The sequence below is a fragment of the Ascaphus truei genome, chromosome 6 (assembly GCF_040206685.1).
Source record: "Ascaphus truei isolate aAscTru1 chromosome 6, aAscTru1.hap1, whole genome shotgun sequence".
Taxonomy (NCBI): domain Eukaryota; kingdom Metazoa; phylum Chordata; class Amphibia; order Anura; family Ascaphidae; genus Ascaphus; species Ascaphus truei.
Genome location: NC_134488.1, coordinates 81,841,101 through 81,857,582, shown reverse-complemented (window position 1 = coordinate 81,857,582; position 16,482 = coordinate 81,841,101). Strand labels below are relative to the sequence as shown.

General features: G+C 38.9%; 1 protein-coding gene across 7 annotated transcripts in view; it reads right to left on the bottom strand.

The window, feature by feature from the left end:
• AJAP1 (adherens junctions associated protein 1) overlaps positions 1-16,482 on the bottom strand; it is a 434,689-nt gene that overhangs the window by 110,611 nt on the left and 307,596 nt on the right. For all 7 annotated transcript variants that reach the window (XM_075604936.1, XM_075604941.1, XM_075604940.1 and 4 more), the window contains one exon: positions 15,934-16,021. In XM_075604936.1, the coding sequence (XP_075461051.1) occupies positions 15,934-16,021 (88 nt within the window). The remainder of the gene's footprint in view (positions 1-15,933; positions 16,022-16,482) is intronic.

The following is a 16,482-nucleotide window of genomic DNA, read 5'->3' as shown; positions in this document are numbered from 1 at the left end:
TAGTGCAGTATATGTGCATTCCAGCATGCAGACAGTTAAATTCCTCCTGGAGAGGCTAGGTGCAGGTGCACCCAATTAAGACGAACTCCTGAATATGCAGGGGGTTTAAAAGGCAGGAAGGAAGCTGCATAAAGGGAGATTGAGATGGTTTTTGAAGTGAAACTGCACCTACTAACATTTCATGGCACAAATCTCCTTCATGGAGACAGAAGTGCGTAGCGGAAGTGACATCATTGTAGTTTGTTGGGTGCCTGCTGGTTGTTGTAGTTTGGGGGCCAGATATCAAGCGTCCAGAGGAAATAAAAAGAGAATGCTTGAGTGACTACAAGTCCCAGCAACCCCTGAGATAGATGACAGGCACTGTACTTCAGTCTCTGTAAGCTGCCCAGCCCTAGAAGTAACAGACTCTGCACTCTGGCTTGTAAGCTCTCTTACAGACTCTGTATTCTTCATACTGAAAGCTGTCCAATCTTAGTTGTGTCAGGTTATGCATCTCTGCATCCCCAGTATGCCAGGCTCCTTGTCTATGCATCCTCTTACATACCCTGGAAGTGAGGTGGCCACAGGAGGAAGCTAATACTAATGTGTAGGAGTGCTATACAAATCTTCACTGTGTGTGGGTGTGTATATATGCATAGAAGTGTACATCTGCATTGTGTTACAGTACTTCACTGCTATATTATGTATACAGAATATTGTAATTTAGTGCTATGTGCAGTGTGTATTTGCATGCACAGAAATTAGCAATGTGAATGTATGATGTATGCAGAGCATTGTGTATGTACTGTATGCAGTACAATGTGGGTATCTGTAATATATGCAGAGCAGTGTGTATATATACTGTATACAGAGCGTTGTGTATACCGGGTGCAGAGCACTGAATATTATGCACACTACTTTTCCTTGGTACTATTGAATAAAAATCAACACAACCAGCACCCAACTACAGGGGGCACCCACTCCTTCAGGTTCACCCTCTTCCATGCACATGCAGAAATACCTATAGTGTAAGGCACATACTGGACAAGACTTTTAGGGAGGGGGGTGGTCAGCAGAAAAAACAGTGTTTGTGCCGAGTATCCATGTTCTAAATGAAAAGTCTTTGTGTTTTGTCACTAAAATTTGAATTATACTCTCAAAAGTCTTTCATTCAATCAAAAACATCAAAATCTAAATCCAATTTTACTGACAAAACACAAAGAAGTTTCACTTAAAATGTGCATGCTCGGTACACAAACCCTTTTTTTCCCCCGGGGAGAGAGGGAGAGAGGGAGAGACTTTTGCAAACCAGGAGGGACCCTGGTTGTTCTGGTACCCAGGCCTGCAGGGATCAGGGTCTGCTGGGACCAACTGGGACTCACCCCAGACAGAGGATTGCCACGAGGGACAACAAGCCAAGATGTCACCAAGACAAAGTGGTGCTGGCCCCATGTGTGTGCCTCCCCTTTCTTTCACTGTATGGTCGCCATGGCCTTTCCCTGCTTCCTTTGAAAGGTGGATTTTCATGGAGTTTTTAAATGTCTGAATGCTGGGGGAGAGTCTTATGGGGTGTGGTAGGGAATTCCAGAGAGAGGGTGCAGCACAGGAGACATCTTTTAGGTAGGAGTGAGAGGAGGTAATAATGCAGGAGGAAAGTCAGATATCATGGGCAGAACTTGGGGTATATATTTGGGGATGAGGGCTGGTATGCAAGGGCGGGCAGCATTGTTGAGAGCTTTGTAAGTCAGAACTACGGTTTTAAATTAGATTTTAGAGGATATGGGAAGCCAGTGTACAGATTTTCATATTAATGCAGAAAAAGTGGAGTGGTGAGGGAAGTAGATGAGTCTGGCAGCAGCAGTTTGGATGGATTGGAGTTGGGATAAGTACAAAAGGAGAATGCCAGCTAGGATAAGGTTGCTGTAGTCAAGGCGGGACAGGATGAGTTTTAGGATGAGTGAATTAGGATTTTAGTTGCGTCATGAGTGAGAAAAGGGTATATCATAGGGACATTTCGGAGGTGATGATGGCAGGATTTAGTGAGGAAGTTAATATGAGGAATGACGGACAGGAAAAATATGACCCCTCAGCAGTGGGGTGTGGTATTGATGAGATTGTTGTATTATCTACATTGAGGGTGAGTTTGGTTATAGGGGTGGAAGGAGAAAGAGTATTAGTTCTCTTTTGGACATGTTAAGCTTTAGAAAATGGTGTGACATCCAGGAGGTAATTGTGGAGAGACAGTTGGTGACATGGGACAAGAGAGAGGGGAAGAGATATGGAGAGGAGAGGTCAATTTGGTTATCACTGGCCACTTTTGTTAGTCTCAGAGTGTAGAGGACAGAAACCATACTGTAAAGAGTTAGGCAGGGAGTTGGAGAAGAGAGAAAGTGAATCAGTAAATATACAAGATGCTCAAGTAGCTTGGAGGCAAAGTGGAGAAGAGAGATAGGGCAGTAGATTGAGAGGGAGCCTGGGTCAAGAGAGGGTTTATTTAGAATGGGTGGGATGAGTGGATATAAAGTTTGTTGATACATGGAGAAATCTGATTGCTATTACCGGAGTAAGAGGCGTATTCATTTTCGTCCTTATAAGACATAATTGGCAAATGTTTTGCTGATTTTTTCTTCGTCGTCGTTGTCGTCGTCGTCGTCGTCATAATATTATAAACATGCATACAAATAAAGGATGAGTATTTTAGTCAGCTAAGTCAAACAGTTATAACTTGGACATGTCTTTTTCAACCAAATCTATTATAGAACATGTACCCATAAGGTGCCCTCCTGTAGCCAACAAGTCATAAAGCACTCTACAGTACATTCCCTAGCTCCAGTGCAAGAGTGACAGCGATCTAGAGAGCATCATTGTTGGAATTGGACCCTGAGAGAAAGTAGAGCAGTGGGATGTGCTCGTTTCTGCTGTTAGTAGTAGTGGCACTATACCTGGGAACATACATGACAAGAGAGCTTTCTCATACTGTAAAGCAGTGTGAGACTACTCTGGTAGTTGATTTTGATTTTGAAAAATTGGTTAAAGTGCCCATCAGATTAACAGCGGGGGTCCCTGGCAGTCCCATTCAAACTGAATGGGACTGCCAGGGACCCCTGCTGTGTTAATCCTATGGGTCATTAGTCAATGCAGAAATGCCTTAAACTTGCCTTAAACTAGCCCAGCATATACCCAGCACATACCCAAAATGTAACCGGGCTAGTTTAAGGCAAGCTTTAGAATAGTCGTGGTCTCGTCTGTATGCATTTTAGCTATAATATTTTAGTTTCCCTGGGGGGGATGTCATAGGGCCCATTGTGTGGAGTGGGAGGGAGGTTGTACCAGCGTGGTCAATTTAAAAAGAAAGAAAAATACCTTAACGGAATTTAGGGTTAATAAGAAGGTTGTCTTATTATACCTGGAATAGAATTGGATAACACACTGACATGATAGCAATATTATGAAAAAAAAAATGAACAAACATTTTTAGTATTATGATATTAATATGTCAGCCTTGAAGGTCATTGACATTTTTGATACAGCAAGTGACATGCAGTTTAAAACACATAAGCTTGAAAGAAGGCAGAGCTACTAATGTAAATTACAAGTAGCTCACTTCACATTGTGTTTGATCCTTTCCACTTAATCCCATCAGTAACCCTAACTTTGATGTTCAAGAATAATGGGCACTAAGGGTGTTTATGTAATTTAGCATTTAATAATATAAAAATACAGTTAATTTGTCATAATTGCTAAATAATTGGGAACATATAATTTAATTTTTTAACATTTATTCTGAAAAAGTGTTTTTCAAATTACAGTAATTAAAACCACTATTGTCTATTGTTCTACTGAGCAAATATTTATCATGATAAATATCGGTATCACCATAACTTTGATAATATCATTACCATAGAAATATATATTTTTGTTATAGTTATTGCCCAACCCTAGCCTGGAGTGGAGACAAACAGGAGACCCAGTAGCAGGGCTGCCGACAAGATATCCCAGACTACAGCCATTACCTGGGCCCTTGTGAAGTGTTGAGCAAGGAGGAGGTGTCAATGGTCCTATCAACCTGGCAGGTTTGAATTATGCCGATTTGCAGGGCAAGGGGCATACTGTGGGTGAGTTAGTATTACTGTTGTTTAGTTTACCCCGAGAGAGAGAGAAGCAATATTAAAGCAGCAGTTCAAGCAATATCCTACATGTGTGGTTTTTTTTTAATAATTCAGTTCTGTACTAAGAGAAAATACTTGTAGCATTTAAAAAAAAAAAAGAATCTTTTAAAGACATTTTTTAATGTTTCTAATGAAGGAAGCATTTCCAAAATGACAGCCCCTTCCCCTTCTGACATATTGAATGGGGGAAATATATATATATATATATATATATGCAAATATAACTGTATGCTCATCTGCATGTCTTAGGCAGGTCTGCAACCCCACCTTTCCCCATTATCACCCAGCATACAGCACTTCCACTGCAGCAAGGGATTCTGGGAAATGACATGCAAATGAGCACACAGTGTCACTTTTTGCCTCAATAACCATTTTTAACATGGTTCCCTATAGGCTTAAGCTTGCTGCATGGTCACAGCTTTGAGCACAGCCAGGGTTAAGGTGCATACCCAGAAAACCACCCACAGACAGCCGTTTGGACCTTGATGGGTCTCATCAGTGTGGGGTTGATTTTACTGGGAATGCAAGAGAGGCTATGGGATAGGCTAAACCATAATACTGAGTTAAGTTATGGTGAGTAAAAAAAGTGACAAAAACCCTCCACAGGAAAGCAAATATGCAAATATAACTGTATGCTCATCTGCATGTCTTAGGCAGGTCTGCAACCCCACCTTTCCCCATTATCACCCAGCATACAGCACTTCCACTGCAGCAAGGGATTCTGGGAAATGACATGCAAATGAGCACACAGTGTCACTTTTTGCCTCAATAACCATTTTTAACATGGTTCCCTATAAGCTTAAGCTTGCTGCATGGTCACAGCTTTTATATATATATATATATATATATATATATATATATATATATATATATATATATATATAATATGTCAAAGCCACCCTTTACCCATTGTTCTTCATGCAAATGTTCTTCATGCAAATATTCTTCGTACAAATGTCTTCATGCATGTGTCCTGCCTGTCTTGCTGTGATGTCAACTGAAATATGGGAGAAGTGGCCCAGTCTGTATGCTGATGGCCTTCTGTCCTAATCTTTAAGTAAGTGTCTATATTTTGCTGTTATTTGTACATATCTGTTGTGTTCACCTATCCTAAGGAATAAATACAATTTGTTATATCTAAGTCTCGTCCCAGTTCAAACCCAGGTATATATATATTTATATATACAGTAGTTTTGGTGTAAATTACACTGATGAGACCCATCAAGGTCGAAACAGCTGTCTGTGGGTGGTTTTCTGGGTATGCACCTTAACCCTGGCTGTGCTCAAAGCTGTGACCATGCAGCAAGCTTAAGCCTATAGGGAACCATGTTAAAAATGGTTTTTGAGGCAAAAAGTGAAACTGTGTGCTCATTTGCATGTCATTTCCCAGAATCCCTTGCTGCAGTGGAAGTGCTGTATGCTGGGTGATGATGGGGAAAGGCGGGGTTGCAGACCTGCCTAAGACATGCAGATGAGCATACAGTTGTATTTGCATATTTGCTTTCCTGTGCAGGGTTTTTGTCACTTTTTTTACTCACCATAACTTAACTCAGTATATATATATATATATATATATATATATATATATATATATATATATATATATATATATATTTTAAACAGCAGCTTGAACTGCAGCTTTAACAAATTTATTCTATATTTGATCACAGTTTGTGCCATCAATTGAGTTACACTTGTAGAGTAAATAGGTATATATATATATACTGTATATATATACAAAACAAAAGAAGAGAAAGTCACTAACTGTGATGAAACACGTAGGACGTGTGACGTCATCACGCAGTGACGCATGGACGACAGGCGGGGCTTTCGCTCAGGACTGAGGCTTGGAACACACTCCAGGAAGCACCACACATCCCGACTACCCCTCTCTACTCCTCTCCACTCCTCGTGGCGCCGCATTCACTCGCGGCCAGCTGAACATTCTTCTCGTCACCTGGACATTCTGTGGCACATTTGTGATGAGGTAATTTTGTTTTTATGGGGCACAGCACATTGTGTTACTTATAGCCGGTGGGATCAGTGTTGTGGCGCAGCTGGGACTATTTCCATTGCAAGATTACTCTGGGGATTATGTGGGACCTACCATTCATCAGTTACCATCATTTTCATCTGGTGGATGTGACCCCATGTTCCTGGCTACCTGCCTGACTGTCCATATACCAGCGTCCATCTGCAGTCACAGATTGTTTCAACTGAATGTGTTTTTTACCCACCATGTGAGTATAGGTCCTGTTGACTACTCCATGTTTAAATAAAGATTTTTATTTTGCAGTATTATGCTATGGAGCTGGCTGCTCTTCTTTTGTTTTTTTGTAGGTGTTTGTGATCAGGCAAGATCACAGAAAAAGTTTGTCCTCCATAGAGACTTCTCTGAACTGGACTTTCCATCAGTTTTATCCACGTTATTGGTTTTATATTATTATTGTTGTGTCTACACTGCACTCATTTTATTTAATCTATTAACATCACTTATCAGTCACAATACACTTATACTCACACTTATTAGCACTACTCTTTGTTTGTGTTAGTATATATATATAAAATCAAAAAATAAATAGATGATACCGTTCTGTGGCTAACGAAATGCTTTTATTTGTGCGAGCTTTCGAGATACACTGATCTCTTCTAACGGCGATGATACCACTACATGTGTATATATATATATATATATATATATATGGGAACTTGGTGATCCCAAGAAGAAGCAGCCTGGACCTTTGTTTTATTCATTCATGGACTTCATTTGGACATAAGTATTTCTTTTTATAGTTTAACAAATTTTATTTTTGATCAGTATAATATTTTTTATGTACTGTTTGGTAACATATTTTTACTTTGTTATAATTTTGCACACTTTTACATTTTGTTTAGTTTTTAATAATTTTATTCACAATTTTTTCTTGCAATAATTTTTGTATAGGCAAGCACTGGTTATTTCATGTAACATTTAATATTCATTATTGATATTTGGTGCAACATCTTGCTACACGTCACCAGTATAGCAGCAATTTGGGTGTGGTAGAAAAGGTGCGCTGTCTTTATTACTGTTCATATATATATATATATATATATATATATATATATTTGATAATTCTATGCATCTTATGTTGATATTATTTACAGATAACTCTGAGTGCTTATAATAGGGTTTTCGTTGTTTCTTCGTAATATATATGTGTGTGTGTGTGTGTGTGTGTGTGTGTGTGTCATATATATATATATATATGTGTGTGTGTGTATATATATATATATATATGTGTGTGTGTATGACCCTAAATACTCCAGCCCTGTTTACAAATGTTACTGTTTGTGTACCCAAGAGAATAAGAAAGATATTGTATATTTCATCACAATTTTTACATCTATTAAGTTGAACTTCTAGAGTACTACATTTATTTACTGAGAATTTAGGTGACCATAATTCATCCAGCACTGGTGTTACTCTTTGTGTGTACAGGAATAAGAGATATTCAGAAAAATATTTGATCACCGTCACTCCTTGATAAAGCACCTTTGTGTGAAATGCGTTGGAGGGTACCTACCTCTTTGTTTGCTATGTTTGATAGATAATAAATACTTTTTCATTTTTGATAAACCTGTGTCCCTAGGCAGTGCGCTGCTTTTGTGCTTTTTTGCATTATTTGGATTACTTGGACTACTATCAGCGGCTGGACACGCCCAAAAGAACGCAGTGGACTCTAGGAGTGGGTAAGATTTTCAAGATTTATTCTACTCCAATGGATCAACAATACTACTACTATTTGGGGTGAGTGTTGGACTCATATATTGTTTTCCAAGGAGGTACAGCGAAGTGGTTTAATATCATTTATCTATTGCCTTCAGGATATCTACATATTCAGAAGTTTTTATTTCATTCATCCATTTACCCACTCCCTCACGGAGATCCTACTGTTTTTCATATCATTGATGAACTTTCATGCCAATTCTAGGACTGTTGGAGCACCCTTTACCTTTCCATATTAAATTATCTTTCAAGTTACACTAGTAGAGTACATACTAAAAAGAGCAAAACGAGAGATCAATATGACTGCCGCTCCAGGCAAGTAAATATGTTGGAAATTCACCAGCTGATTTAGAGGATAAAACCCATTTATTCAGCTACATAAAAACGGCCAAAAAAAGGACAAAACTCCTCCCACGCGTTTCACGCCCACTATGGCGCTTTTTCAAGGAGTGTGCAGTTAGGGGATAAAGGTGCAATATATACCTCCCCCACAAGAACAAAACAGCTGATGTCAATTGACATATAATAAAATATAAGGGAAACCAGGTAAAAATAATAAGACAGTAACCTTGACTGAAGACTGGATAAAAAAGAAAGGAAAAAGAAAAAAAGGATAAGAAAATTGGTCCATCTAATATTAATGCAATCAATAGGGAAATAAGGCAATATAATACGATTAATTAATTTAGGGGGGAAAGGGAAGGAAGAAGAGAAATACCATACTATTTAATTATAAAATAGGTTTTAAGTCCCATTGGGTATTTAAGTCATTGATATCAAGGTATCTAAGGTGAAAATTAAATAGGCTTCTCTTTGATGTAATAATGAGGTCCTATTGTCCCCTCACAAATGTGTTTTAACATGCTCTATTGCTATCCATTTGAAATTATTCAGACTGTCCATTTAGAAAGTACTGAAATTCTTGGACACAGGATGTATCTGATCTTTCTTGGATATCAATCTCATATGTTCAAGTACTCTCCTTAAAGGTTCTGGTAGTAAGACCTATATATCTCAAGTTGCATCCGCAAATAAGCATATAGACAACATAATCTGTCTTACAGTTCATGAATTACAGAATATGAAATTCTTTTGTCCCTTCTTTATTATCAAATGTATTTGTCTTTTGGACAAATCTACAAACTTCGCATTTACCGCACACATAATAGCCATGTAGATGTGGAAAAAAATCTTTGTTGGATTTTGTAATGGGCTTGAGCATACTGGGAGACAATATATTGGCCAACGTTTCTGATTTTTTTTAAAAACGAATTTGGGATCTATTACGACCATATCTTTTAGAAGGGGGTCTGTAAATAGAATATGCCAATATTTTTTTATGATAGATTTAATGCTGTTTGCCTGATTACTTTATTTTGTAATAAAGAACGTAGGATCTCGATTCGAGCTGTGTAGTTTGTGATCCTCAATTCCACCTCTACTATTCCTATTATAGTATGCAATGGGATCAGGGTCAATCAGCGCCTCCCTCAATTGTGATCTTGCATTGAGATATGCATCATTTAGTATTTTGAGATCATAGCCTCTATTTTTGAATCTATGAATCAACTCTAGAGATCTAGTATCATCTGTCACCGTGGAACAATTCCGTCATAGACGTAAAAATTGTCCACGGGGAATGCCAGTAAATAAGGTGCGATGATGGCAACTATGGGCATGTAATAAAGTATTAAGTGAATTAGTTTTTCTGTAAATATCAGTGTAAACCTTCAAGTCAAGATCCACAAAAAGGCAGAGATCTAGAAAGTGAATGTGGTAATAGTGATAAGAATGTGTGAAAGTGAGATTGAAAGGATTTGTGTTAAGAGTGTCAATAAAAAGGTGCAACTGTGTTATGGTGCCCTTCCAAATAATCAGAAGGTCATCTATGTAACAGTGATACGATGCAATAAGGTGTCTGAAGAGATTCGTATCTCCAAACACATGGGACTGTTCTCACCAACCCATGAATAGGTTGGCGTATGACAGTGCAAAGCATGTCCCCATTACGGTCCCACGTGTTTTGAGATAGAACTTCCCTCCAAACATGAAATAGTCGTGTGAGAAGAAATAATATACTATCTAAGATGGATGTAATGTGTGCAGGTGATAATGTGGAGAAGTGTTCTAAATAGTGTCGTGCAGCAGTGAGGCCGTGATCATGGGAAATGACAGTGTAAAGTGAAGAAATATCTAATATGACCCATAAATTACTAGGTGCCCAAGTGAAATCGTGAAATAATGATAGAACGTGTGATGTGTCTAGAAGATAAGAATGTAGTTGGCAAACCAGTGGCTGTAAAAAGTGATCAACGTAAATGGATAAGTGTTCTCCCAGGGACCCAATGCTGGAAACTATGGGTCGCCCGGGAGGTGAGGGATTTGTTAAACTTGGGAAGGTGATGGAATATGGGAGTGACAGGATTTGTGCAATGCAAGTATTCAAACTCATTGATTGAGAGGACCTGAACAGCTCTGCCCATATCTAGAAGCTCAAATAGATCCCTCAAAAATGAATTTGTAGGATTGGTATTCAATAGAGTGTAAGATTGAGGAACACTTAACTGACGTTGGGCTTCTTTGATGTAATAGTCACGGTCCATTACGATGACAGCTCCGCCTTTATCTGCCTTCTTGATTGTGACTGAAGAATTTTCTCTTAAACTTTTCATTGCATTCCGTTAATTTAAAGTAAGATTATTAGAGTGTATTTTCATATCCTGAGTTGTGGTGAAACCTTGTGAAAGGAGTATCAAGTCCCTTTGGACAGCCGATTGAAAAATGTCAATAGCATGACCCCCATACATACTAAAAAGAGTAGGCACTCCTGTTGCTGACAGGTACCAGTAGAGTTGAAAACTTGTGGTGTTTATAAGCATATTTTTATTAATTATTTATATTTTCAGTTAAACTATTTTAGTTTTATTAGTTGTTATGATTGTATAACTTTAAAAATATGTTTTAGTATTTTCCTGCTTACTATGACGAGTCTCATAATATTTTAATTCCCCAAAATAAATACAAATTGAATTTGAGCAAAACCAAAATACAGTGTTTAGAATAAAACCCCATTCAAAAGCAAAACAATGAAATGTTTAAAAAACAAAACATTAGTGAAAGTGCCCACCCAAGTAATCTCTAATCTCTTGCCTATACAACATGTATCTATTATTAATGAAGTCTTTCCCTCCATCTCCGACTTCAACTGCCACAATGATGACCCCTCTCTCCCTTAGGCTGCCCACTTTCTCTCTCTAACCTCTTCTTTTGTCCTTCAACAGTGGACTGCAGCTAGCACCCACAAGGATGGCCACTAACTAGACCTGGTTTTCACTAAAAACTTTTCTCTCTCTGATTTCTCCATTTCCCCCTTTCCTCTCACTGACCATCACCTCGTCTCATTTTCTCTCTCTAGCTTTTCTTCTCCATCTCCATCTTCCCCTCGTTTCTGCAGAAACCTGCACTCTATTATCCTACCAGCCTTTGATTCCACTTTACGCTCCTCCCTCTCCTCTCTCATTTCTGCTACAGACCCTGACAACCTGGTCAGGAACAACAACTCTGCCTTAACCTCCTCTCTTGATCTACATGTCCCACTTTCTCTCTGCCGTCCAAACTCTTCTCTGTCTTTGACTCTCTACTCAGATCACCCTCGGCTGCTTCCTCTTCTTTCGCCATCTATTTCAAGGAAAATATGGAAACCATACATCAGAACATCCCCTCTGTTTCCTCCTCCCACCCTACACCCCTTCCTAACTCTCCTCCTGCTTTCCTTGACTATTTTTCTGCTGTCTCGGAGGAGGATGCATCACTGCTGATCTCCTCTTCTCCTTCTACCACCTGCCCTTTTGAACCCATTCTCTCCCATCTCCTAAAACCTCTTGCTCCTACTATAATTCCTACGCTCACACACATTTTTAACTCTTCCCTATACTCTTGTGCCTTTCCCTCCTCTGTCAAACATACAACAGTTATACCATTACTCAAAAACAGCAAGCTTGATCCTACCATTCTAACTATCGACCTGTCTCCCTCCTGCCTTTTGCCTCCAAACTCCTTGAACGTCTTGTATGCTCGTTTGCTTCATTTTCTCAACACCTATTCTCTCCTAGACCCTCTACAATCTGGCTTCCGCACTGCTCACTACACTGAAACAGCCCTCATAAAAATAACTAATGACCTTCATGCTGCCAAAGACAGTCATTACACTATGCTCATATTATTTGACTGCTCTGCAGCATTTGACACAGTGGACCACCCTCTTCTTCACATTCTCCATACTCTTGGTATTCGTAACAAAGCTCTATCCTGGATCTCCTCCTACATCTCCCATCATACTTTCAGTATCTCTTTTGCTAACACCTCCTCCTCTATCGATCTCTCTGTGGGGGTACACCAGGGCTCTGTCCTGTGACCTCTTCTCTTTTCTCTGTACACACTTTCTCTAGGTGACCTAATCACATCTCTTGGGTTTAAATATCACCTCTATGCTGACGACACAAAACTTTACTTTTCAACCCCTGACCTTACACCTGCTGTACAGACCAAAGTTTCTGAATGTCTCTGGGCTATATCATCCTGGATGGCCCTCCACTGACTTAAACTTAACATGGCAAAAACAGAGCTCCTTATACTTCCTCCCAAACCTGGCCCTACTTCCTCCTTCCACATTACTGTTGGAAGTACCATCATTCACCTAGTAGCCCAAGCACGCTGCCTATGTTTCACACTCGACTCCTATCTCACATTCTCCCCTCACATTCAAAATATATCTAAAATCTGTCACTTTTTCCTCTGCAATATTACAAAGATTCGCCCTTTCCTCTGTTACTCGACTGTTAAAACTTTGATTCAAGCTCTCATTCTCTCCCGTCTATATTACTGTAACCTCCTGCTGTCCAGCCTTCCTGCCTCTCACCTGTCTCTCCTACAATCTATCATAAACGCAGCTGCCAAAATCACTCAACTCTTTCCTAAATCTGTCTCCGTGTCTCCCCTGCTGAAATCACTCTCCTGGATTCCTATCAAATCGCGCATCTCACACTCAATTCTCCTCCTCACTTTTAAAGCTTTACACTCTTCTGCTTCTCCTAACATCTCAGCCCTAATTTCTCGCTACGCACCATCCCGACACTTGCATTCTGCTCAAGGATGTCTTCTCTCTACCCCCTTTGTATCTAAAGCCCTCTCCCATCTTAAACCTTTATCACTGGCTGCCCCACACCTCTGGAATGCCCATCCCCTCAATACCTTACTAGCACCCTCTCTATCCACCTTTAAGACCCACCTTAAGACACACTTGCTTAAAGAAGCATATGAGTAGCACTCTGGCTAATACTATACACTATACATAAAGCTTGGCCCCCTGTAGATGCTTTTACCAGAATGCCTTCTCTCTACGTTCTCCCTACCAATTAGATTGTAAGCTCTTCCGGGCAAGGACTCCTCTTCCACAATGTTACTTTTATGTCTGATGCACTTATTCCCATGTTGTGTTATGTGTAGTTATTTGTTATTTATATGATTGTCAAGTGGAAAAAGTAGGATTTTCAGCGCTCGTGCTGTATGGAAATGTGGATAGTCCCTTTGCAACATGCACATGGAGCGTCTCCCCAGAAGCTCTCAACTCAAGGTGAACCCTCCTGAAAAGGGGGGAAGGCACCCTGAAAAACAAGGTATAAAAAATGCACAAATGCGCACCAGGGATTAGTGAAAGGTAATTTATTAAAAATGTACACAATAACTGAGGGGATCCAACCCCACCTCAGAACAGCTATGCAGCTAAAACGGCTAAGTGCCACCAGAAAGAAGAACTAATAGTGACTATACCCTAAGCTGCACAGTATACAAATAACAGTAAAATTCATATAAAATAAACCATGAAAGAAAAAACAACATGAAACAACCTATCTAGCGATTAGTGTTGAAACCGCCATAGGGTAAAACACTGGCAAGGGGAGACGGACACTCACACTGAGACAGACAGCAAACTCGCGGTGTCTGCAGAGGATCCGGATCTCGGCACTGCGGAGATGGAATGAACCGCTGCTGTCTCCTGCAGGCTCCGTCACAGCTTGCCAGCAAACACGCGCAGGATGACCTGTCGTGACCTCTACGCGTTTCGCACCACGTGCTTCGTCAGGCGGTTTCAACACTAATCGCTAGATAGGTTGTTTCATGTTGTTTTTTCTTTCATGGTTTATTTTATATGAATTTTACTGTTATTTGTATAATGTGCAGCTTAGGGTATAGTCACTACTAGTTCTTCTTTCTGGTGGCACTTAGCCGTTTTAGCTGAATAGCTGTTCTGAGGTGTGGTTGGATCCCCTCAGTTATTGTGTACATTTTTAATAAATTACCTTTCACTAATCCCTGGTGCGCATTTGTGCATTTTTTATACCATGATTGTCAAGTGTATTACTACTGTGAAGCGCTATGTACATTAATGGCGCTATATAAATAAAGACATACATACATCTGCCTCTCTTAAAGGAGTAAAGAGGAGTGTAGTAATAGAAGAAATAAGAAACAGCAGATATCGGTTAAGAGTCTTAAGCAGAGAGAGAAAGAATATTGACACTTACCTATTAAGGCCTATTCACTAAATTATCATAAGTGCATATACGGACAAATATAGATATTTTCACATGGATTCCCATTTTGCTGTATTCACTAAGCACTAAGCACGTATCACATGTCCAAACTGTGCGAAAATTGCTTCCTTTGACACAATTTGGTTCTGTCTGTGCAATATGTAAATTATGTATGCAAATGAGGAAAACTTGCAAAATTACATATTCATGGACAAATCAGTAAGCTGCTACATGCATCACAGTCTATTTGGAGTATATAACTAGCCGCAGAGTTTTATTGTGTAGAACTGCATGCTGTAGAGATACTGTATATACATTGTATAATATATACTGTAGCATGTCCATTATATTGAACAGTGTTATTAATAAAGATATTTAGAGAGGATCTCTCACAGTGAGGTAGGGATAGATGTCAATTTATGCAACCAGGAGGAAGCTGTGGTCCATAGGATGTCTGTTGCTTATTATTAAAAAGTATGTCTCTTGTATTCAAATCCTTTACTGCTTTATAAACCCACAGAGATAATTTCCCTTTCTGGGCTATTTTGCATATTAGAGTCAATATTGGAATTTAATTAATAGGCCCTGCAGTATTGTTTATTTATTTAATTTTGTTTTAAAAACATACTGTTCACCAAGAAACTCAGTATTAGAGTGTGTGTATTGCTGGATTCATTAGTGAATTGGGCTAGACTTCTATGGATGTGCTATAATAAAAAAAAACAGTATTTGGGTCTGAGTCTGAGTTGTTGCTGTCCTTTTTAAGGGTCTGGTGGCATAACACACTGAGTCTAATTCTCAGTGTCCTTCCCAATTTGTCTTTGAAAAACTCCTCTATATTCGCACAAACTCTGATGAATAATTATTTGCATCAAATGTGGGACATTTGGTTAATCTTCTCACAGTACTGTATATCTGGTACAGATCCAAGCGAAACCAAAAAGTATTTCCTTACATAATGTATACAAAGTGGGTTTGGACGCCTTATACATAGACCCTGTGGGAAGATAGTTTGAATCGTACATAGTTTTCTCCCTTTAATAAACAGAGATATTATTTTATAGAGACATTATTTTATAGAGGCATAAAACCTCAATACATTACTACTATGAAAAGTATGTCAATTGGTAAAGTACACTTACAAACACACCAACTTAAAAGCAGTCAGTCCTAGAATAGAGCTTAGAAGGAGCAACCTGGAAAGCAGCCATTATTAAAATGTAACAGATATAACGTATCTGAACAAAAAAGAAATCAAAATGCACTCTATATAAAAACAATGAGTAGGGATTACCTGCACTTTAGATGTAAATACAGTACGTAGTATTCCTTCAAAACTTTGACCAGTTTAATAATGTAGTCCTCTGTCTATAGTGTTACGTTAAAACTAGTGAATTGCAAAATAATTAGGATTAATTCTTACCAATTTTTCAAGACGAGTGTTGTTATCAATGCAGCAATGACCATGATTAGGGAAACAGTGATGGTAATAATCTGGTGTACTGCTAGACCTGTACAGAGAAGAAAATACATAAGCAAAGCCATATGATAAATGATCAAAAATAAACTGCATCAGAACAATTGATAACACAGCAGAAAATCCAACTCAGATATGGCATGCCCAATCACAGATCTAATTATGGTCTTGGAGAATATATTACACCTCTTTGAATTTCTTTGGTTTCAGAATTGGCGTTTATCGTGCTGGCAGTACAAGTCATTCCCTCTGCAGTGGCTTGTAGATAAAAGAAAAACTGTAAAACTAGTCTAATTTCTGACTTGCTAAGTAGGTGTTAAAGTCATCCAGGAGATATACAGTACATATTTATAGATTCAAGTATTAAAAAGGAATCACTTTGGGCAAGGAAACTATTAAAGTGTAAGTAACCTTTGTAACAAGAAATTCCATGAAATCACTTAAAGTTCATCTTTATAATGGTATGGGTAATTTTAGTCTCCGATATGGAAGTAT